The 24904-nt window shown below is 33.8% G+C and overlaps 1 protein-coding gene across 6 annotated transcripts in view; it reads left to right on the top strand.

Annotated features, from left to right (window-relative positions):
* Positions 1–24904, top strand: part of MIPOL1 (mirror-image polydactyly 1) — a 314513-nt gene that overhangs the window by 78189 nt on the left and 211420 nt on the right. For all 6 annotated transcript variants that reach the window (XM_082737780.1, XM_082737783.1, XM_082737784.1 and 3 more), the window contains one exon: positions 13032–13161. In XM_082737780.1, coding sequence (XP_082593906.1) covers positions 13032–13161 — 130 coding nt within the window. The remainder of the gene's footprint in view (positions 1–13031; positions 13162–24904) is intronic.

The following is a 24904-nucleotide window of genomic DNA, read 5'->3' as shown; positions in this document are numbered from 1 at the left end:
AGGTCATGATCCCAGGGTCCTGGGATTGAGTGTCACATTGGGCTCTCTGCTCAGTGGGAAGCCTACTTCTACCTCTGCCTGCCGCTCCCCAGCTTGTGCTCTCTCTCTTCCTGACAAATAAAGTCTTTAAAAAAAAAAAAAAATCTGGCATAGTCAAAACCACATAAAACAAGGTGCCCAATTGTCTGTAAGACACGTTGAAATAATGGGAAATCCAAAAGTCTTGGAGTCAAATTGACCGAGGTTCAAATCACAGCTTTGATACTTAATACCAGTTTTGTGCCTTTGGCCAAGTTACTTACTAGCTTCATCAGGTTTATATTCTCCCATGTAAGATGTAAATGTTAACTAATTTACCAGATAATTTTAAGGAATATAGATAATTTATAAAAGCACCTAATATATAACTGGTACTCAGGAAGTTGCAGCTAATAGTAATACTGGTTATTTCTAGCTTTATAAAATTCTTAAATCTTTAATAATAATCATAAGTCATTGGAACACTGGGTGTGGTGCATAAACAATGAATTCTGGAACACTGAAAAGAAATAAAATGAAAAAAATTTATAATAAAAAAATAAAATGAAGGAAAAAAAGAAGTCATGAAAAGATTTTTGTTCTATGGCTTTAATTAAAATACATTTTACTTAAATGTAAATCCAAAATAAAAGAAATGGGATACAAATGATTTGGGCTTTAATCTAATGTATATCTATAATAAACTTTCAGGCAATCTGTTAAAATAGTGTTATGCCTATTTCCTTTACTTCCCTGTTGGTTTTACATAATGTGAATACTGTCATTCTGATGTAATCCCAGGAGGGTTTGAAACTCAGTTGTTTCCTCTATTGTGATAAAATCTCAAATGGTTGACCCTTTACCCTCTTCTTTTTTGATATCACCATTACCATCATTACTATTTTTATTAGGCACTTTATAGGAACTAACTAGCTTCTTTAAAAGTCAAACAAGAAATATTTATTGAAGGGTCGTTATGTACTAGGTATTGTGTTAGGCCTGCAAATAAGAAAGATTTGGGATTTCAGAGGTTTCTTTTAGACTGCAATCACTTTTCCTTCATAATACACTATTGAAATAGTGTATTATTAATAGTGGTTTATTGTTCAGACTTTGGATTCAGACCTTTGTTCTAATCTTTTTACCACTTATCATGTGTAAGTGACAGCCTCTCTAAGCTTTGGTTAAAGCTTATTTTGTAGGTTACTGTGACATTTAAGTGAGATGATGTTTATGAAGCGTTTAACCATAGAGGGCACTCAATAGATAAGATGATGAGGCCATCATCTTGTTTTCTCAAGACTCCTTGATTTAATAGGGGATATATTCAAAGTGTACCCAATATAAGTTGTTACTTATACGGTTATATAGGTAGTTATATAAGGAGTTACTTATATACTTACAACTATTTATATATGGCTTTGTTTCTCAAAGGATTGATAAATACTTCTTTTTTAAATTTACCAAGTCTTTTTATTTCATTTATCCCCACAGTTTTCAAATTTCTCTTGATTTTAAGATTTAACCTTACTTAAAAAGTTTGAGAGTATGAAAATTATTTTTTTAATCTTTACAAAAAAGAAAATAAAGGAAAAAGGACACCTGGGTGGCTCAGTGGGTTAAACCCTCTGCCTTCACCTTCGGCTCAGGGGCCTGGAATTGAGCCCCTTATCTTGCTCTCTGCTCAGTGGGGAGCCTGCTTCCCCCACCTCTCTGCTGCCTCTCTGCCTACTTGTGATCTCTGTCTGTCAAATAAATAAATAAAATATTTTAAAAAAAGAAAGGAAAGGAAAAATATATAGTAAGTGAGTCTTATTTACTTAACAAAAGATGAAATGACCACGTCATTCCCTATTTATTAACACTGGGAAAAATTTATCTCAGTGGAGCTATTTAGGACTTTTTACTGTGTTTAACTCACCAAATTGTACATGTGGATAAGAGTATTTGAAAATTATTGGTATATATGACCTTTAAATACTACGGGATATTTTAGAGAAGCACAGCAGAAATATTGACTGTCTGTTTTTTTCTATTTCTTTTCATCTAAATAGAATATTTAGATCACAAATACTTCAAAATTTGTTTTGAGTTTGACAGTGACAGATAGTATTGCCTGGCCTGTTGCAACCATTAATTTACTCTTAGGTCAGCAATGTAGTTATAAGTTTATAAATAGCTTGTTCAGTTAAATCTTTCAGTTTTCCTAAATAGGCTCAGTGGGCATTATGTAGTGTAATGTCTCTTAATTTTTATTACTGTATTCCATTTACAGAATACAGATGATGTTTAAATTTTATACATAAGAATATTTAGTTTTTTATGTAATTTTGCGATATTTAAAATATATTTCTTTAAAAGCCTTATTTTTTCTATTTCTTAAATGCTCACTTTAGAGTCTGCTTTATATGTTAGTTATTTTTCTTTCTTGCATGTCATCCATTAAAGATTAGCTGTGGAAGGTTGGAGCATGGAGAGATTATGAATGACAGAACAACTCCTGTAGAATAATAATCAGTTTTTGGTATTTAATGCTGTTTGACTTTTGCAGACACATTTCTTATTAACCTTTGGTACAAAGAGAAATCCAGGTTCCTGATATCTCATGGAGAAGATGAATTTGAGATCCTCTTCCAATTAAACTGAAATAAGGCCAATATTGGGTTTTAGCCAAAAGAACGCCTTAGTTCCTAAGTCTTGTGTTTATAAATCTCTCTCTCTCTCTGTCTCTCTCTCTCCGTCCATCTATCTATCTTAGTTACATTTTACATATATTCAATGGCTACATAATTTGCTTATCTTGTTATACTGATTCTGCAAGCATTTAATCTGCTTTTTACAGCTTATCTCTTTAAATATAGATTCTTTTCTCTGTACCCAAATTTAGACTGATATTTTATAAATTAAAAAAAATATATTGTCAAGCTCTTCTTATTACAGAGAGTGTTCATTTGTTTTTGGTAGGAAGGAGAGGAGTTTAATTGTGATTGCCCAAAGCATCAGAACATAGAATCCATGAAACTTGCAACTTAAGTTTTTCTAGGTTAATATGTAAATGTTAAAAGTATAGATATGTAACCATTATAGCAAGTACATTAAGACATTACAGCCAGTTAACATTGAAAAATAGAAGTTGTGTAATAGAAAACATTTACATTATTCTCTTTTCATAAGTATTCATTACTGTATACCATAACGCAGATGATATTGACCATCTAATGACTAAGAGCAAGAGTGAGTTTTATATATCAAAGGAAGATAATATAATATGTAGTTTAAAAAAGTACATGTTAGAATACTATTTTTCTGTGTATATAATGGGCATTATTAAAATGTGATAGCCTTTAACACTGAGATGTATTAACAGTATTATAATGGAGCAGTTCACATATATCAGTCTTGTTCTAAGATTTTATTTATTTGAGAGAGAGGCAGAGGGAGAAGGAGATGGAGACTCCCCACTGAGCTGGGAGCCCAACATGGGTCTTGATCCCAGGACCTGGAGATGATGACCTGAGCCAAAGGTAGAGGCTTAATCATCTGAGCCACCAGGTGCCCCTACATCAATTTTTACATATCCATATCATCTTTTAGTTTGGAAGGAAAAAGGATTTCAAAAATATGACCAATTTTTTCAGATAAAAACAAAACCCAATTCTGTGAAATATAGCAATTAGAAATACTGATGGGTAGAGTGTTCATTATATTATCTTTGGCTGTGGAATCCTTTGGTTGTGAATCAGGATTATGATGAGTGCCAAGTGAAATAATGCTTGAGGGTAGAGTATGGCCAATTTTGTAAGCTCTATTCCTAGGAAAGTTTGTACTTTTCTAGAAAAAATGAAATAAACATTGGGTGAACAAAGAAAGCATTATGCATAACAATGACCAACAATTGAAATATTTAATTAGGTCTAGTATACTATGAAATTTACTGTGGTGTCAAGTAGTTGAGAGCATATCATCTAATTAGAGTAATAAAAATTTGCAGAAAATGATTCTTTTTTGTTGTTGTTGTTAAAGATTTTTTATTTATTTATTTGACAGAGAGAGATCACAAGCAGGCAGAGAGGCAGGCAGAGAGAGAGGAGGAAGCAGGCTCCCTGCTGAGCAGAGAGCCCGATGCGGGACTCGATCCCAGGACCCTGAGATCATGACCCGAGCCGAAGGCAGCGGCTTAACCCACTGAGCCACCCAGGTGCCCCAGAAGAACTTAGGTAGCAAATATATATATATATATATATATTTTTTTTTTTTAATTTTATTCATTTATTTGACAGACAGAGACACACAGCAAGGGAGGAACACAAGCAGGGAGGCTGGGAGAGGGAGAAGCAGGCCTCCTGCCAAGCAGGGAGCCAGATATGGGGCCAATCCCAGGGCCCTGGGATCATAACCTAAGCCAAAGGCAGACGCTTAATGACTGAGCCACCCAGGGGCTCCAGTAGTTATATTTTATAGAATTTTCATATTGGTATTTAATTAAAATTTAAAGTAGATATTCTATGCAAAAAGTAAGTACCTCTTAAAATTGTATTTCAGAAGTACATAAAATAATTGATAGTGGTTTTAATACTTCTGGAATAAGCTTATCTCTTTCACATTAACAGTTTTAGCTCTAGTTTCAGATATATTTAATGTTGAAATGTAAATAGGATATTCTTAGAAAGTATTTTTATATACTCTGTTTTCTGCACTAAGTACATGTATATAATAATTCAGTGTTTTGCAAAAAAATTTCTTATTTTATAATTTTGCTAATAAAACTTTCTTGTATATTTTTCTAATGAATTTTTAACAGTTTCTGTACTGTTGATAAGTATAAATGTATTAGCAACTTTACAGAGGAAAATTGGAAAGTGTATGTTAGGAGCTTAAGAAGCTGCTATTTAATGCAGTAACCATACTTCTTGGAATTTTCCTCAGTATTTAGCTGTGTATATACATAGAAATTTCTATACAAAGATGTTCAGAGTGGCTGCACCAGCTTGCATTCCCACCAACAGTGGAGGAGGGTTCCCCTTTCTCCGCAAAAAATATATGTTTATAAAAAATAAAAAATTAATTAAAAAAATAATAATTTTTTAAAAAATGAAAAAGCAAAGATGTTCATTACAGTTTTATTTATATAGTGAATAAGTGAGAACAGTGTAAAATCTAGTACTAGGAGCATCTTAGTTCTATCAAATATGGCATGTCTAAATGATAAAATCCCAGGTACTATTTCATATTTATAAATAATACTAAAGAATATAGGAACATATTCTGTTTAAGTATACACAGAAAGTTACAAGATTATGTAACTTATTTCTGTCTTCTATATTTTTACAGTGAGCCTGTATTATTTTAATCAGAAAAGGTTATTTATAGAATATCATATAAACATTCAAATACAGTTTTAGAAAAACTTAATAGTCTGGTCTGTTTTAATAGAGGCATCAAAAATAGAGGCATCAAACTACTCGGAGTAGGTTGGTTAATTTTCCATTGTTGTAGAGTATTTACCATCTATGTTTAAATTTCCAATAACTGATTTATGCAAAGAGAGAAATTATAATTTCTAAGAAAATTAAAAGACATAGTATAATGTTTATGGTTCTAGAATATATATTGGTGGTTTCATAAAACACTAGCATTTTTGCAAGGAATCCATTTAACAAGTAAAGAAATAGATATCCAGACAATTTGAAATTGTTTCAAATATAATAAAAACCTGTCTTTTATAGGACATGTCTGTATTTGTTGCTTAGAATTTTTCAACATGAATTATAATGAGTGATGATTTTATGTTTCAAATCCTGATGATATCTTTTTCCTTCACTTTAGTTCAGCCTTTTCTCTATTTATATAACTACCTTGAGGATGTTAACAAATGGATTCTTTTTCTTGATAAATGTCTATCCTCCAAATTATGTTATTTAGGGAATCATGATCCAGTGTTTAAACTAGAATGTTTTCCAATACACTGCCTCACTTCTATTTTATTTTAAAAGTAGTATTAGAAGTGTAGAATATAGGATTGTCAATAGACTCGGGTTCTACTAAGAAAATATGTACTCTGTCTTGACTCAATAAACTCATACTTGGTGTGGTTCAGCTTCTTCATATTTACTCTTGCCCATATTAGAAAACAATTAGCTTACTAAACAAATTTGAGTATTTGGTGTTGGGGGGGGTGATCCTCTCTGAATCTTCCTCGAATTTGCCTAAGAATTATAGGATATTTGATAACCATGTTTAAAAATGGAGATATCCAAATATTATTGTAAACACCCAATGATTTGTTTTACCTACAATATAAGTATTTTACTTGGTTGGCTTACATAGTAGCTAATAATATTTGTTAATGTAATTTAACTGCTGTGAACCTTTACTGAACAAATATTGAAATTTATTCAAGTCAAAGAAAGAGAATCTCTAATGACTTTTGTTAAAGCTTCTATTTAATAGTTAAGGAGAAAAGTTTGTATGACATACGAGATGCAATTAACAGTAGATTTTACATTTAATAAAAAGAAAGAAGCATGCGTATTTGCTTTATTCATTCCATCATAATTTGCATTAGAGCTGTGGGTGTTTAATGAGCAAATTCCAACTAAAATGCTATATTGATTTTCTAGTGAACTTTGTAATAGTCATCTACCTTGGAAAAGCTCAGTGTTTACAATTAAGTTTTCTTTACTAAAAATGTTTGAGAGTTGCATATTGATCCTTTAAAAGTACTGAATTCTAGAAAGAATCAGGTTTTTCATAATCAAATTTCACATATAACCTGATAGATGTTAAAAAATTAATTTTGGAAATACTTCTTAGCATTTATAAAATGTGTAATCAGATTTTACGTGTGTGTGCTTTATGTCACTTTAAAACTTAACCAGTGGGCAATCTCCTTTAATATACACATTATTTACCTCTTTAGAGTTGATAGCATTATAGAGGGAAAAAATGTTTTCTGTTGACTAACACAGGACCAAATAAGACCTTGGTGTAAATTGTTTAAGCATAGAGATAACTATACTTACTCTTCAAGCCCCTGACTTTGCTAGTCCTACCTCTTTCATTAAAGTGTTATTATATATAAAGTGGAACCCAGCTTACCTTAAATGTCACTTTGTAACATCTTATCATACTCTACAGAAGTGATAGGAAGCCTGTTGGCATTTAAAGTTTAGTAATTAGTATTTTAACCTTTTGATATGTCAGAATATTTCAGGGCATGACATACATGTTTATCTGTACTTAGGTCATTGTGTAGCATCATTTTGTCCATCCTAACTGACCTACAAATTAGAAGTAGGTTTGTTTTGTTTTTTTGGTAGTGTTTAAAAAAATTTTTTTTTTATTGCTGTGTAGTTGACACGTTAGGTTAGTTTCAGGTGTACAGCATAGTGATTCAACAACCCTTCATGTTGTGCTATGTTCACCACAAGTAATGACTATCATCTTTCACCATACAACACTATTAAATACCACTAATACCATTGACTACATTATCTATGCTGTATCTTTCATCCTTATGACATATTCATTCCATAATTGGAAGCCTGTATCTCCCACTCCCCTTCACCCATTTTGCCCATTCTCCCATGACATCCCCATTTAGTACCCACCAGTTTATTCTCTGTTAATGGAATCATTTCTGTTTTTTGTTAATTTTTTTCCAATTTTGTTTTGTTTTTAGATTCTGTGTATAAGTAAAATCATATGATGTTTGTTCTTTCTTTTTCTGACTTATTTTACTCAGCATAATACCCTCTAGGTCCATCCATGTTGTCACAAATGGCAAGATTTCATTCTTTTTTGTAGCTGAGTAATAGTCCATTGTGTGTGTGTGTGTGTGTGTGTGTATATATATATCTTCCTTCCCATTCATCTATCAGTGGACACGGGTTGCTTCCATATCTTGGGTTTTATAAATAATGTTGCAGTAAACATAAGAGTGAAATTAGAAGTGTTTTATAATATGAAATATCTTAGAATATTGTGATGTTTTGTACAAATTATTATGTCATTATAGTGCACAATATACAGTATAGAATGAGTTCTAAATAATTTTTTTTGAATGCCAACAAAATATGCACATGTATATATATACGTATATGTGTATGGGTATATATAGGTATACATACATGTATATAGATGGTCCAAATTAATCAAAATCTTCTCTTTAATATATCTAGAAATGAGCCACATGGTGCATCTGTGGATTGAGAGTGGTAATGGTAATGGTGGCATGGAACCAGTGTTTGTTGAGAATCTACTTATTTGGCCAAGAGCTTTCATATATTATCTCACTTAATTTTTCCCTAACAACCATAAATAGAGGTATCATATACATTTTATGCACCTGCTCTGAGATTAAAATAACTTAAAAATACACAAAAGCAGGTGACCTAACTTTAGTATGTTGACACTTTAGATCTGAATCAAAGCCCACATTCTTCCTAACACACAATGTTGCTTTCTCTAGGCTGTTATGAGTATCCTTCCTGGAAGAAAATTGCATACAATTATCAGGGAGGATTAAAACTCATTATTACATAGTATATCATGGGCAGAAGTTTCTTTCAAAATAGAAACTTCTATTTGATGAATTAATACATACATAGGCGCAGAATGAGTAGAGCTACAGAAAGCCACATAGTATTAATGATACTACCTTTAAAAAAAAAAAAAACCTATGAAAATTGTGCTGGAAAGTACAGGTTCTTCTAAAAGCTATGTTCATTACAAGAATTTATTAACCTTATCTAACTGTTGATTAAAAGCTTTTGATTTTATGCAAGTGGATATCCAGTTAGTTTAGCACAGTTTTCCATAGAGTTTGTTTATCTAGTCATCTGTGGATAGAAATTTTTGTTTCTAGTTTGGGGCTAGTATAAATAAAGACACTGTGAATATCTGTGTGTCTTTGTATGGACATATGCTTTAATTTGTCTTGGATCAATACCTGTGAGTTAAATAGCTGAGTCTTCCAGTAGGTGTGTGTTTAACTTTTTGAGAAGCCGACCAACTGTGATTGCACCATCCTGTATTCCCATGGGCAGTGAATGAGGATTTCATTTGCTCTCCCTTCTTCCCAGCATCTTTAATCATGCTTTCATTCTAGCCTTTGTAATAGGTATGTGGTAGTTATCTCGTAGTTTTAATTTACATTTCTCTAATGACTGAAGATGTTGAGCACCTTTTCTTGCGCTTATTTATCATCAATATGTCTGCTTTGATAAAGTGTCTAAGGCTTTTGCCCATTTTTAATTGGGTTTTTTTGTTGTTGTTGTTTTCTTATTACTGAGGTTTGAGAGTTTTAAAAATTATGACTGGATGCAAGTCTTTTATCAGATATATGCTTTGCAATTATCTTTTTCTTTCTGTGGCTTGTTTAACTTTCTTATCCATGTTTTTTGAAGAGTGGAGATTTTTAATTGAGTTAGATTGAAGTCCAGTTTATCAATTTTTAAAAATGGGTTATGCTTTGGTACTATGGTCAAGAAAGCTTTACCTACCTAAATTCATGGTTCTCTCCCAGACTGTTTATAGTTTTAGGCTTTGTATTCATCTTGTGGAATGAAAGGTTATTTTACCTTTAAAAATTAATAAAAATTACTAAAATAACAAACTAAGAAAAGCAAAGCCATTATAATCCCATTCAAGGACATATGCTACCTTCTTGTTTCAGCTCTTATCCTGTAAATTAGTGGGGTTTTTTAAGCTTATTTAGTGTTAGAATTACTTCATTTTTGTGCCTTTTACTGGTGATTTCCCAGTTTCAAACAGCCCCCAAGTGTAGTGCTGAAATCCTGTCTAGTGTTCCCTGAGTACAAGAAGGCTATGACTTGAGTTATGGAGAAAACATGTAATAGGTAAGTTTTGTTCAGGAATGAGTTATACAGTGCTCTTGGCTTTAGATTCAATGTTATTAAATCAATAGTATATGTTAAACAAGTATCTTTAAACAGAAACACATGTAAAACAGGGTTATGTATTAGTTGGTTGATTTTTGTTTTGTCATTTGTCCTAATTTTGGTGCTCGTTTGCATGCCTGACATTTGGATACCATGATGAATTTTAACATTTTGGAAGCTATTTTGTATTCTTATAAAATATTTTTGAGCTTTCTTATCAGTTGTACTTATGTTTTTTGGAAACAGGTCTCTCCTTTTGGGTCTTGTTTTAAAGATATGCTAGATGTTACCAGAGCAGTGTTTAGGGTTAATTAATCCCCACTACTGAGGCAAGACCCTTCTGAGTACTCTATGCAGTACCTCATGAATCTTGTAGTTTTCTGATCTGGCTGGTGGGAACAACATACTTTATATCTGGTTTTGTGGCACCCAGGGCACTGTTGCCTCTAATCCTCTCAGGTTTCTCTTTCCCCTGTATGGAGTAGTTTACTTACACACATGCACACATGTTCAGCTGACTTTTTGAGGAAGACACCTCCAAAATTTTCTTTCTTTGCCACTGTTTTTCTTCTAATAGTCTCTTGTGAATTTCAACTGCTTTGGTTTCCCCATATTATATCTCTACCCTCCAAAATTGTGGAATCAGCTGGGCTTGTCCTCGATTCTTCTTTTCCTGTGTCATATTCTGGAATTTCTTTCAGGGTATTAAGCAGGGCCAATCATAGGCTCAACTCATTTGTTTCCTCATGTCACTCACTGTTCTTTGTTTCCTTACAGTCTTGAAAGCTGTTATTCTATATATTTTGTCCATTTTTAAAAATTGTTTTGGGACACCTGGGTAGCTCAGTTGGTTAAGAGTCTGCCTTCAGCTCAGGTAGTAATCCCAGGATCCTGGGATCGAGCCCCTGCATTGGATTCCTGCTCAGTGTGGAGTCTTCTTTTCTCTCTCTCTCTGTCCTTATTCCCAAGTGTGTGCGCACACTCTCTTTTTCTCTTTCTTTCTCAAATAAATAGGTAAAATCTTTTTAAAAAATTGATTTAAGTGGAAGGACAAATCCAGATCCTATTACGTCATCTTTTTTTTTCAACTTTTATTATTTTATTTTATTTTTTCAGTGTTCCAAAATTCATTGTTTACGCAACACACCCAGTGCTCCATGCACTACGTGCCCTTCTCAATACCCACCACCAGGCTCACCTCCCCTCCAAAACTCTCTTTGTTTCTCAGAGTCCACAGTCTGTCATGGTTCGTTTCTCCCTCCGATTTCCCCCAGTTCACTTTTCCTTTTTTTCTCCTAATGTCCTCCATGCTATTCCTTATGTTCCACAAGTAAGTGAAACCATGTGATAATTGACTTTCTCTGCTTGGCTTATTTCACTCAGCATAATCTCCTCCAGTCTTGGATGACATATATATATATGATCTCCCAGAGCTCTCACCCTTTCTCACTGTGCTTCACCCTGGCCTTACTGCTGTTTGTCTAATACTTTTAGGGCCTTTGTATTACTTTTTATTCTGCTTATTAGTCTACTTTCAAATACACACACACACACACACACACATGCATGTATTGAAATGTCATTTATTTAAAAAGCCCTTTTCTGGCCACCTTTCTAAATTAGTTTATTCTTTTCCCACCTTCCAAATTACTCTTTTTTTCTCTGACACACCCTTATTTTCCTTCAAAACTTTAACTTCTATCTATCTTCCTGTTTAATTTTGGCTCTGCTCTTTCTCTACTGTCAGTCTCTCTATAATAGAATGTATACATCTCCAGGAAGGTAAGGACTTTTTAGAATGTGGTAGTCCTACTACTTTAAACTGGATAGGTGACTGACACAGGAATTTCAAAAATATTTGATGAAAGAATAAATTAATGGATGAGTAAAAAAATGAATGAATATATCTCTTTTCCCTTAGGCTCACTTTCTTGGAAATGGTTTTGACTTTAGCTTTTCTGTTACATGTTCCATCTTATCTTCTACTATGGAAAATATATAGTTGACTTTCTCTCAGGGTTTCTTTTCTACAAGTTATAATTTAAATAATAGAAGAATAACTCTTGATTAGCTATGCATAATCTATGACAAATGTTAGCAAGAACATTTCAAACATCTTCCCTAAGTTTATTTCGTGGTTTGACAGTGTAAATAGAGTTTGGTTCAGTGACCTAGGTATTTGAGCCCCTTTTTGTCTAATGTTGCAGTGATACTTTAAAAGTTATGTTTTAGGATTTCAGGTAGAAATTATGCTTGAGCAATGACAATTTCAGATAACATTAAATCTCCCTATATAGAGCTGTGCAAATTTAGATGAGGCCATTTGTATTACCATCTATATAAACGATGCTCCTGGAGATGCTCAGTGCTGAAGAGGTCAGCTCTGCCCATTTCCTTTTCCTTGGTCCCATTTTCTTTCCTTTCCTTTCACTATGCTGTGGACATAACTACTGTCCCGAAGTTGATGATTATCATTGCCATATTTATTTTAGTATTTTCACTAATTGACCATAAATGATAGGTAGAGTTGTTTTTGCCTTGTACCTTGCAATTTTTGCCATAATTTTATTGTTGAAATATGTCCATTTGTCCATAGTTAATTAGTTTTAAATGTTGTATTGTATTCCATTTTGAATGTTTAGTAATTTATTTATTCTTGCTCCTGTTATTGGACATTTGAGCTACTTCTCAGTTTTCGCTATAATATAATGCTGCAATAAGCATTTTATATACGTTTCCTTGTGCACATGTGCAAGAATTTCTCTAGGCCTCATATGAAAGAGGAGATTTGCCAGGTTATAGACAAATCTTTAACTGTAATAAATATTGCCAAATGGCCCTTCAAATGGCTGTAGAAATATATATACCTATCTGCAGTGTATGCGTGAGTTTCTTTATTTCATGAGTATTTATTATTTGGCCTTTTAATTTGTGTTTTTATGTGTATGAAATGTATCTCAATTTTGTAGTAGCTTTTAAAAATGTTTTTCCAAATATTAATTGAAACTAATTTAATTTAGTAAAATAAAAATTGTATTTGCTTTTTATTTTTACCAAAAGTATGCATTTTTAAATTTTCTCTAATTAATTATGGATTATATATTTTGGTAGCTCTGGTTGAAGAAGTGTATTTTGCACAGAAGGAACGTGATGAAGCTATTATGTCTCGACTGCGGTTAGCCAATGAGGAGAGAGATGAAGCAATTGCTCGAGCCAAACATATGGAAATGTCTCTGAAAGTGTAAGTATACATTTAAAACTATATGTGACTTTTGGAACATTTATAAGTGCATGCGTTATGTGGTGTTTACATATTAAGAAAAGTTATTGGTTGCTGCATACATGGGTAAATTCCACATTCTCACAATCATGCTGTAGTAGTTTGCATGTCAGGGTAACAGTTTAAAAAAAGAGGGGAGTTCAGGGGAATACACAGCACTCTGTACAATGACTCTACTTCTTCATAGCCTACTCTTGATATCTTTACTTTCCTTAGCGATGCCTCTTTTCTTCCCTCTCTTATTATCACTTTCTTGATTTATTTAAACTATGTGGGTTCTACCACTGCTCTCTGCTTAATATGCTCATTCCTATTTGTTACTACTTTTTACTTTTATTAGGTGTATCATAAACTCTAATGATACTTGAAATAGTGTAGAGCCCAAGAATCTATATTTTTACCAAGCAACCTAGGTGATTCTGACTTAGGTAAATAATGGACCACACTTAGATAAATAATGCTCTAGAAATTCTCAAATTTTAGTATGGCTTCAAGCAGTTGGGAAATCTTGTTAAAATGTTCCTTCTTATTTAGTAAGTATGGTGTGGAGCTTAAGATTCTCTTTTTCTTCAAGCTCCCTGATAATGTAAATGATGCTAGTCGAAGGAGTCAGATTTAGGTCAAGACTCAAGAGCATCTAGAAATATACTACTTGTAAGATAGGTACAATATAGTAATGTAATATTTTATGATGATCCATCAATATATTTATTGAGTGTTTGCTCTGCCCAACATTGTGCTAGGCTCTTTGGGGGATTATAGTAAAGTACTAATTAAAACATTGCTCATTAGGGAGACAAAAAGTCATTAAATAATTAACATGACAGTGTTCAAGTTGTGATTAGGTAATGTGGTTTGTTTTTTGTTTAGATTAATGGCTTCTTTTTTTTTTTTTGAAGACTGATACTCATTATAAAGCATTAAACTCATCGAATAATAGAAACAAAGAAAGCAAAAAAATTTACGTGAATTCTCCAGTACCTACTACCAAACAACTATCTTTATCAATAGAGAAACATTATTCCAAACATTTTTTTTGCTTATATAGTTAAATACTATTATCTACCAGAATGGATGGTTGATGGTTGGTGGTTGAATGGATGTAGACATAGAACTAATTTGATAAAAATCATATAATTTTCTACATGCTGTTTTATTTGAGAGGCAATATCATGTAGAGGTTAACAGCACAGAATCCAGATCCAAACATCTGTATTTGAATCTTGACCTTGTTGCTTCCTAGCTGTGTAGCTGTGGACAAATTACTCAGAGTCCCTGGGACTCAATTTTTTGCCTACAAAATGGGTAAATAGTGCCTGCTTTGTATAAGTTATGAGGACTAAATGATTTAATAAATATTGAAAAGTACCTGGTTCATAGCTGGTGCTGTGTGTTAACTTGAATTTGGGAGTAATAATTGAAGTGAAACTAAGAAATTCATGCAAAGTTTTCTTATAGTAAACTGTATTAATTCCCCAAAGATCCTTCAGAATTTAAGAAAAGAGACTGAAAAACAGTAAGGTGTTGGAATCATTAGTTCTTTTCAGTTTTCTTTTCTTTCTTTTTTTTTTTTTAAAGATTTTATTTATTTATTTGACAGAGAGAGAGATCACAAATAGGCAGAGAGACAGACAGAGAGAGAGATGAGGAGAAGCAGGCTCCCCGCTGAGCAGAGAGCCGCATGCGGGACTCGATCCCAGGCCCCTGGGATCATGACCCGAGCTGAAGGTAGAGGCCTAACCGACTGAGCCACCCAGGCGCCCCTCTTTTCAGTTTTCTGAATCATGCAGTGTTTCAGTTAAACAGTATCATGTAACTTTCACCTATGAAATAACCTTTAAACTCCTTTTTTTCTTATAAGTTTTAGTTTTAAAATCTTTGTAGAAATTATATTGGGTTCTATAGCCAAAATATCACCCTGATGTTTATTTTGATTTTGTATTTAAAATGGTTGAATGGTTATTATCTGCAACTTTTTTTACATATGAAATTTTATACCTGATTCCTTTTTTTTTTTTTTTGAAGATTTTATTTATTTATTTGACAGAAATCACAAGTAGGCAGAGAGAGAGGAGGAAGCAGGCTCCCTGCTGAGCAGAGAGCCCTGTGTGGGGCTCTATCCCAGGACCCTGAGATCATGACCTGAGTTGAAGGCAGAGGCTTTAACCCACTGAGCCATGTAGGCGCCCCTATACCTGATTTCTTTATTCTGGGAAATCCCTGGATAACTGAATTTCATTTTCAGTTTTTTGAGGAAAGGCTAATAAATACTTTATTCTTAGATTTAGCATGCTTCAAACTGGCTTTGTGTTATTCCTATATTCAAGTTGGTTATGAATAAAGTTATTGAGTTAAGTATTTTGTTCTAAACATTGTAAAAATGGGGGCGCCTGGGTGGCTCAGTGGGTTAAGCCGCTGCCTTCGGCTCAGGTCATGATCTCGGGGTCCTGGGATCGAGTCCCGCATCGGGCTCTCTGTTCAGCAGGGAGCCTGCTTCCTCCTCTCTCTCTCTGCCTGCCTCTCTGCCTACTTGTAATCTCTCTCTGTCAAATAAATAAATAAAATCTTTTAAAAAAATTGTAAAAATGTTACTTTATTTTTTGAGATTGAGTTTGACTGAAAAGAAGTCAGGTCACAGGTTTTTTTCCCTTATCGTGACTTGTTTTGGTTTTTGGTGTTTGATTATTTTCTGCCTGGATACCTGAAGGATTCTTTGTTTTTGAAGTAGAAGAACTTAATCATGGTCTTCGTTTTGCTTAGTCTTTCATAACATATTTGGAACCCACAGCATGCCTCTCCTAGGGCTATATGCTTCTTTTAGTTATGGAAATTTTAGATTTGTGAAGTTTGTATTCTATTTGTTAGGTTGTTTTAGAGACTCTAGTTATTTATATATTGGGGCACTTTTGTCTTTATATGTTATCTGTTCAATAATTAGTTGAATCCCTCTCTTTTCCTCTGCATTCACTGTGATCATCTCAGGCCTTTCCTTTATACTAGTAATTCCAATTGTCACTATTCCTGTCCCTATTTTTTCTAGTTCATTTATTTAATTTTTATATATTCATTTGTTTATGGTTCTCAGCACATTCCCTTAAGTTTTCAACATCCCATTTCATTCACTTTTTTGTTTGGCATCTTCTCTTGGAACTTTCCTTTCTTGAATTCATGTTCTTATTATGTTCTTCTAAGATACCAACCGCTGATTGGAAATTTTTCTTCTTTCCTTTGGTTTATATTATTTTTTATATTTATCATGTGTTTGTAGTGTATTCATAATTTCCATGTCACTTCTCTTCATCTTGCTCATAATGTAAATTGTCAAGAACTTTTCTTTGTTCTGATATAGTGAAAGTGAGATTTCCTCGATAAACGTTTCATATTATTTGAAACCTATTTACCTTCTCCTCAGAGCTACAGTTTCTTGGCAAGGCATTGCTTTTGGTCACCTTTCTGTACAGTCCTTGTGGCAGTGGGCTGGGTTGGGGGATGCGTGGAGAGCATGGGAAACTCTCCCTTAGGCTATATACCCCTTTTGTTGCAGGTTGTGCCTGCCTGCGGGGTTTTGTGGGGTATCTTGCAGTGGACCATGAGCTCACTCTACCTGTTCTTGTGTATATCTAGGTTCTGTGGAGTATTACTTTTGGGCTTTTATTTGTTCCACTGGTATAGTGGAAAATGGTCCACTCTGATGCTTCTTCCTTCCTTTGTAAAGAGTCTTCTGTAATACAGGATTCTTCTGTTCAGGAAGGATTTTACTTTTCTCTGGGCTATCTATACAACTCATTGGTCTCTCAGGTTATTTCTAAGCTGTGCAGTATTAGTGAAAAATTCTCAGGATTTGGTGAACTCATTGTCTTTTCTCCATACCTTTTTTTTAGGTATAAAAGGGGAGGTTTGGTGAACTTGGCCCAAATCATCATTTCTCTATCCTACTTTTAAGAATTACCATGTGATGTCTTACTTCCTTTACTGTTTGACTAATTTTTTATCTTCTGTTCATGTGGCAAATTTCTGTGTTCAGATTTCACTCCACAGTCTTTACTTAGACTTCCTTTTTTTCCCCAATAAACTTTTATTTTAGAATACTTTTAGATTTACAGAAAATTTGCAAAGATAGTACAGGGGAGTTTCCATACAACCACTCTCCAGTTTTCCTTTTTGTTAATGGCTTACATTATTATGGTTACATATGTCACAGGGGAGAAAGCACAGTGGTACATAATTAGTAACTAAGCTCTACACTTTCTTTAGATTTCACTAATTTTTCTCATGTCCTTTTTATGTTCTAAGATCCCATCCAGGATCCCATATTAACTTAGTTGCTATGTCTCCTTTGCCTAGTCTAGTCATATTTTCTCAGATTTCCCTCGTTTTGGATGACTTGGACAGTTTTCAGGATTATTAGTCAGGCATTTGATGGAATATTATTCAATTTGGGATTTTAGGAATTTTTTTCACATGGTTAGACTGAGGTATGGGTTTTGGGGAGAGCAAGAGTACAGGACTAAAGTGCCATTCTCATCATATTATTTCAACATTATGCTATCAACATGATTTAACATCAGTGATGTTAATCTTGGTCACCTAGCCAAAGGTAGTGCTTGCCATGTTTCTCCATGTTACTTACCAAAATTCCCCTTTCATATTCTTTGAAATATGAAAGATTTCAGATTACTTAATTGCAGATTACTTAAGTGAAGCCCGTACTCTGAGGTGGGGAAAGGGTTGTGGATTGAGATGTTAATTGAGCTCTACTTCCCTCATGGAAAATATCTACACAAATTATTTATAATTCTTCAGTACAAGAGATTTGTCTCTTCTCCTTCATTTATTTATTTTTTTGTTTGTTTGTATTAGTATAGACTTCATGGGTACTCATTTAATACTTTGGATTATAATCTAATACTGTGTTGTTTATTTTGTCACTTGAAGTATTGCAGCTTGGCCATTGGAAGCTCTTCTGGTTGACCTCCATATCCCTTTGACACATTCCCCATCCTTTTGATTTTTCAACACTTACTTCTTTGGCACCACAGAATGCCCCTGGGGCCATGTCTTGTAGGGATGTGTAGGGATGTATAGGGATGTACCTCATCCATAAACTCAGCCATTCCTCAAAAGGCTGTGATTCCTTCTATTGGAAAATGGTATTAGAAACCAAGATTGGGATGCTAGGTGTGCTCATTGTTACTTGGTGTGACTACTTTTAGTCCCAATCAGTGGAAAGAGCTACAAAATTTATATATATGTATACTAATTGATATACATGCACATATATGAAATATTTATCTATGTATCTATCTGGATCTTTATTAAGCTAAATTTGAGTTTATACTTATTTCTCTGACTAATCCAGTGCTACATAGTTCATTTTGGCTTTCTCCTTTTTCTTATGCATAATTTCCTCCAACAATAAGAAACCTGGTTTCCATATCCACCATCCATCATTTCCTTATTTCTTCGACCCCAGTATATGTTATAACTCGTATACCCCCATGAGAAACAACTTCTCTTACTAGAGTACACTGTTCATATATAGTTCCTTTAGTCTTTAATCTTACAGGTTCCAAAGTACCACTTTCCAAAGTTACTTAGAATGGCTCTTCTTTTTTCCTTCCACATCCTTCAGTGAAGTTATGTAATATAGTTTGTAATATACTCAGGCACTTTTTCATAGTCTTCATACTATCCTACGATCCTCTCACCTCCTGGTGATTCTTTTCTTTTTTCTAATTTTTGACAATTTTGAATAAAGTTGCTATAAGTATTTGCATACAGGTTTTGTGTGGACATATGCTTTCAAATCAGTTGGCTAAACCTAGTAACATAATTCCTGGGGCCTCTATTTAATCTATGTTAACTTTAGAAGAGACTGCCACAATATCTTCCAGAGTAACTATACTACACTATTTTGTGTTCCCATCAACAGTGAATGCTTTTGTTCTCTTAACGATGTGTTTAGCAGAACATAAGTTTTAAATATTGACGAAATTCAGTTTATTGATTTTTTTCTTTTATGTATTGTACTTTTGTATTGAATCTAAAACTCATTGCTATATATAAGGTTATACAGGCTTTTTAAAATCCTTCTGTAGGTTATAAGTTTCATGTTTTACATTTAGATCTGTGATTTATTTTGAGTTAATTTTTGTGTAAGGTAGATGGTACTTGTTTTTTGTGTATGGACATTCATTTATTCCAGTACCATTTGTTGGAAAGGCCATCATTTCTCTATTAAGTTTCCTTGTACCTTTTTCAAACTCAGTTGACTATATTTGTATGGATTAATTTCTGGACTTTATTTTCTCTTCCATTGATCTGTGCATCTGTTCCTTTGCCAATACCACATGGTATTGATTATTGAATCTTTATAGTGTCTGAAATTGGATAATGTTGAGCCATCTAATTTTGCTCTTTTATTACAGAATTGTTTTGGCTATTCTAGTACCTTTACTTTTCCATATGCCTTTTATTTTTTTATTTTTTTTTTTAAGATTTATTTATTTATTTATTTATTTGACAGAGAGAGAGAGAGAGAGATCACAAGTATGCAGAGAGGTAGGCAGAGAGAGAGAGAGAGAGAGAAGAAGCAGGCTCCCTGCCGAGCAGAGAGCCTGGATGCAGGACTTGATCCCAGGACCCTGAGACCAAGACCTGAGCGGAAGGCAGAGGCTTAACCCACTGAGCCACCCAGGCGTCCCTCCATATGCCTTTTAAAATCAGTTTATTTATATCTACAAAAACACTTGCTGGGGTCAAATGTTTTTATTTATTTACTTTTTAAAGATTTTATTTATTTGACAGAGCACAAGCGGGGGAAGTGGCAGGCAAAGAGAGAAGGATCATGATCTGAGCCAAAGGCAGATGCTTTACTAACTAAGCCACCCAGGAGCCCGGGGCCAAATGTTTTTAAACATAACTTTAAAAAGTAGACGCCTTTTTTATTTCAGTACTTTCAGTATTTCAATAAATACTTTTCAGTATTTCAATACTTTCATTATATCTTTACGACTCTTCTTTGGGAATTTGGAAATTTGGAAGTACTATTACATTCAGTTTATCACCCGCTGCACAGTATTTACATGTAATTCATGACTCTGAATCTTGTTACCTCAGTTGATTACCAATCTTTTAAAAAGATTTTATTTATTAATTTGAGAGAGGGAGGGAGAGAAAGCATGAGTGGGAGAGAGCAGCAGGGGCAAAGGGAGAAGCGGACTCTCTGCTCAGCTTCTATCTCAGGACTCTGGGATCATGACCTGAGCTGAAGGCAGATGGTTAACTGACTGAGCCACTCAGGCACCCCCATTACCAATTTTATTCATGAAATTTGCTTCTAAATAGATTTTGTTTCTTTCAGAAATCAAAATCACATCCCAAAGATAACAAATCAGCTTTTTATACAATGTCAACTCCTCAAGGGGATGATGTTTGTGCTTTATAGGTGAAAAAACTTTGAGTGGTTGACCACTTATCCAAGGAGTCAAAGTCAATTACACATTGTAGGACTTAACTATCTCAGACTTGCATAGGTGACTCAAACTTACCAAATGGAAATATTAATTCATTTTTAAAAACCTTATTTTGCCTTGATCCCTTGTCCCAACCATCTGCCCACGTACCCAAATCAAAACTTTTTCCTTAGAGCCTCTACTGATTTGGTCTCTTAGTTTTATTCATTCTCTCTTTAATCGATGGCTCAATTTAATTTGAATCTCTCTTTCTATTTTTCTATTTTTTTTAGCCTTCAATTTTCTACTTTAATTTGTGCATACATTTGTTTCCAGTTTGTATTATAATATGTTAAAATTAAGGTTCCCCAAGGCAGACCCTTCTTCATTTGTTCTTTGTAGCATTTATATTAAAGGGAGAAGTGGGAAAGGGAGAAAAGAAAAACACTCAATCCCAAGCCTTTTCTTTTAGTTTATTTAATCCATTCAATAAATATTTATTGAGGGGCACCTTGGTGGCTCAGTGGGTTAAAGCCTCTGCCTTTGGCTCAGGTCATGATCCCAGGGTCCTAGAATCGAGCCCCACATCGGGCTTTCTGCTTAGCAGGGAGCCTGCTTCCCCCTCTCTCTGCCTGCCTCTCTGCCTACTTGTGATCTCTGTCTGTCAAATAAATAAAATCTTTAAAAAAAAAATTATTGACTGTGTACTGTCAGGTTACTCAGAATGCAGCATTATGATCCCAGTATACTTGAGGAGACAGACATTAAAGAAATAACTGCATAAATTCTTAAAATAATATTAATTGATGTGAATAATTAATGTTTCTTTGGAACATGTTGTAGTCCACTCCTACAGTTTTATAGTCTAGGGGTGCGGATTGGGGAGATCAGGAAAAATACATAGGAGGGAAGAACAACAGCTTGTTATGTCTGCATATGTCAGCAGAGTTGTTGTTTTTTTTAAAAGATTTTATTTATTTATTTGACAGACAGAGAGCACAAGTAGACAGAGAGGCAGGCAGAGAGAGAGGAGGAAGCAGGCTCCCTGCTGAGCAGAGAGCCCAACATGGGGCTTGATCCCACTGGGATCATGACCTGAGCTGAAGGCAGAGGCTTTAACCCACTGAGCCACCCAGGCGCCCCTGTCAGCGTAGTTTTAAATGTCACTGTGGATGCTCCGTTCTACTCAGTTGGCATCTGTAGGTTCTGAACTTTCAGTAGTGCGTTTTAGGTGAATTCCTTAAGGTAGAACCAATTGAGCTTTGCTTGACTGAAAAGCATATTTGGAGGCACTAGGTTACAAGTTCTTTCTGTCATTTTCTTTTCATCTTTGCCAGTTCTGATCTACTTCTGTCTTTTTGTGATGTCTGTTTTTTCTTATATTCTGCCATGTCTGCCTTCCCCTACCCCTTGAATCTTCAGTGCTTTTTTTCTTTTCACTTTTAGCCAAAACTAGGAAAAAAGTAAAAAGAATTCAAGTTAAAATGACTAAAATTTACTTACTAATACAGATACATTTGTGTATGTATATTCCAGCTTTTGAGATCATGTGATCTCAGTGTCTTCAGTTTTTCTTTTTAACATATTAAGGTGATACTGTGTAAAAATGAAAGAGAATAAAAATAAACATTTCAGAGTTTTTTGATTAGGGTGATCACTAGTTCCTTTTATCATTTGAGGTCAAAGTTTAACTTCTTCCCATTGAACAAGGTGAATGACTATAGGTTCAGAAAGGAAAGACACGATATCGACTGATCTAGGGATAAATCAAGAAATGTGACATTTCATGCATGTGTCTTTTCACTTAGCGTGCAGGGGTGTCAGTCAGAATATGCAAGGTATAGGAAATCAATTGAAACTTGAGCCCATGGACATTTACTTCAGCAAAATTCTTACTCATTATCATGACTATGTCTGGTTAGACTGTTAAAGGCATAATTTAGTTTCCAAAAGGATGATATTCTTTTGTATAATTGCAAATTTCCTTTTAATGATATATAATTTATAGCTTGTTAGCTGTATTACATATAACATCAACTATTACTTTAAGTCTTTATTAAGCCAGTAAAGCCTTATATGTTACACATGCTGCTAATAAACCTTAAACCTCTAACAAGTCATTTTATATAGAAAATAGGAAACCTGATAAACTGTTTCAAATTATCTTCTTTTTTCTAAAAGTAGGTTTTTGTCTAATTTTTATGTTTTCTTAAGTAATACAGTAGGTGATGTACTAGTAAGACTGAATTTTATTTTCTAAAATCCAGTTTTTTAGGTGATTAGTCTTTAACTGGGTATTGAGTGATCCAACTCAGAAAAATAAGTCACAGTTGGCACTTAAACAGTGTTTTAACATCAAAGATCTCGTCCCATTTTCCAGTGCTCTATATCAGGGATGTGCAAAGTAAAGACCTGTGGTGGACATCCATCCTTCCTGTTGTTTTTGTGAATAAAGTTTTATGGTAGCACAGCCACACCTGTTCATTTACATATTATCTTTGGATGCTTTTGTACTACAAAGGCAGCATTTAGTAGCTGCAACAGAGAACATACAGCAAAGTCTAAAATATTATATGACTGTTTACAGAAAGTTTGCTGATCTCTGCGGTAAATAATCTGGTTGAGACTAAATTATGATGCAGTTAATCTTTGATATCCATGACAAGTACTTCCTGAAGCTTTTAAAGAAATACAAATAGAAAAATATAAATATTAGCTTTTTCTCTTTCCAGACTCATGTTTATATTGAAAGTTACTTGTTTGTATGAATTTTTCATATCTCAGATTAACCACTTGCTCATTTTCATTAAAGTTTTGGTTTTCTCTTAATGACCATTTATCACTGTACTTACAGGGATAACCATAGAGCAAAATTGAGATCAATTTTAAAGTTTAGGAGTGCCTGGGTGGCTCAGTTGTTTAAACGTCTGCTTTCAGTTCAGGTCATGATTTCAGCGTTCTGGGATGGAGTCCCACAATGGGCTTCCTGCTCAGCAGGAGCCTGCTTCTTCTTCAGCTTCCCCCACCCTAGTTTGTGCTTGCTCTCTTTCAAATAAATAAGTAAAATTTTTGATGTTGTTTTGTTTTGTTTTTAAATTTTATTTTTTCAGTGTTCCAAGATTTTATTGTTTATGCACCACACCCAGTGCTCCATGCAATACATGCCCTCCTTAATACCCACCACCAAGCCTTCCCAACCCCCCGAACCCCATCCCCTCCAAAACCCTGTTTCTCAGAATCTACAGTCTCTCATGGTTCGTCTCCCCAACTCACTTCTAATTTCTCCCAACTCACTTCTCTCCTTCACCCAAAGTCCTCTGTGTTATTCAAAATAGTAAAATCTTTAAGAAGGTTATGAAGAATAGTAAAGCAAAACTGAGATCTAAATAAATGCTAAATGATTGGCTTAAACCTCATGGCCTGCATGTCAAACCTGGCACACCTACTAAAACATGTTCAAATTCACTCATCAGCAAAATGATAAATCACTATACATTATGTACTTCTAAGGGCAATCATATACATTATTTATATCTGCAATGCTAAATTTATGTGGAAAGGATTTAATATAACCTTTGACAAGAAAATTTTATTTTTTAAAAAATTTTATTTGTTAGCAGAGAAGTTTGTATGTAGACTAAATACAACTATCTTAACTAATACAACTCTCTTAACCATACCCTGTTGAAAGATAATAATTTAAAACATTCAGACTCATTCGTCTCTCCTTAAAGTAATAATTCTTCACCTTGCAATGCCTAAAAAAACCTTACAGGTTATCACATAGAAATTGCATACACTCTTTGTTGTGTTGATTATTTTGAATGTACAAATTAGGTATCCTTCCTATACTGTTATTTTCTTCCTAATCATATATGAAGTTGTTTGGAACAAAAGAAGGAGATTTATAACCTTGAGATCTAAACTTTTTTTTTTGCAAGCATTTCCAGTAATCTGTTAATCTGAATGTTTACTTTCATGTATCTTTTCATTTTAAATTATCGAATTTAATAAGTTAATTATGACATTTATAAGAATTTAAATTGAGCCTTCTTTGGAAACTGCTATAATTAGCTCTTAGTCTGTAATTAGCTCTTAGTCTGATTTCATCTAAAAAGAACAACATTAATGTAAATACTTTTCACTACATATGACTTCCTTAAAAATGATGTTTAAGTGCTACTGATGTTTTTCAAATACTTTTACGCAAGCATCCCTAAGTGTAAGAATTTTGTTATCTTGTGCTTTTC

This window comes from Mustela nivalis (assembly GCF_964662115.1).
Source record: "Mustela nivalis genome assembly, chromosome: 6".
Classification (NCBI taxonomy): domain Eukaryota; kingdom Metazoa; phylum Chordata; class Mammalia; order Carnivora; family Mustelidae; genus Mustela; species Mustela nivalis.
The sequence above is the reverse complement of the archived record's forward strand: the minus strand, read 5'-3'. Positions and strand labels throughout refer to the sequence as shown.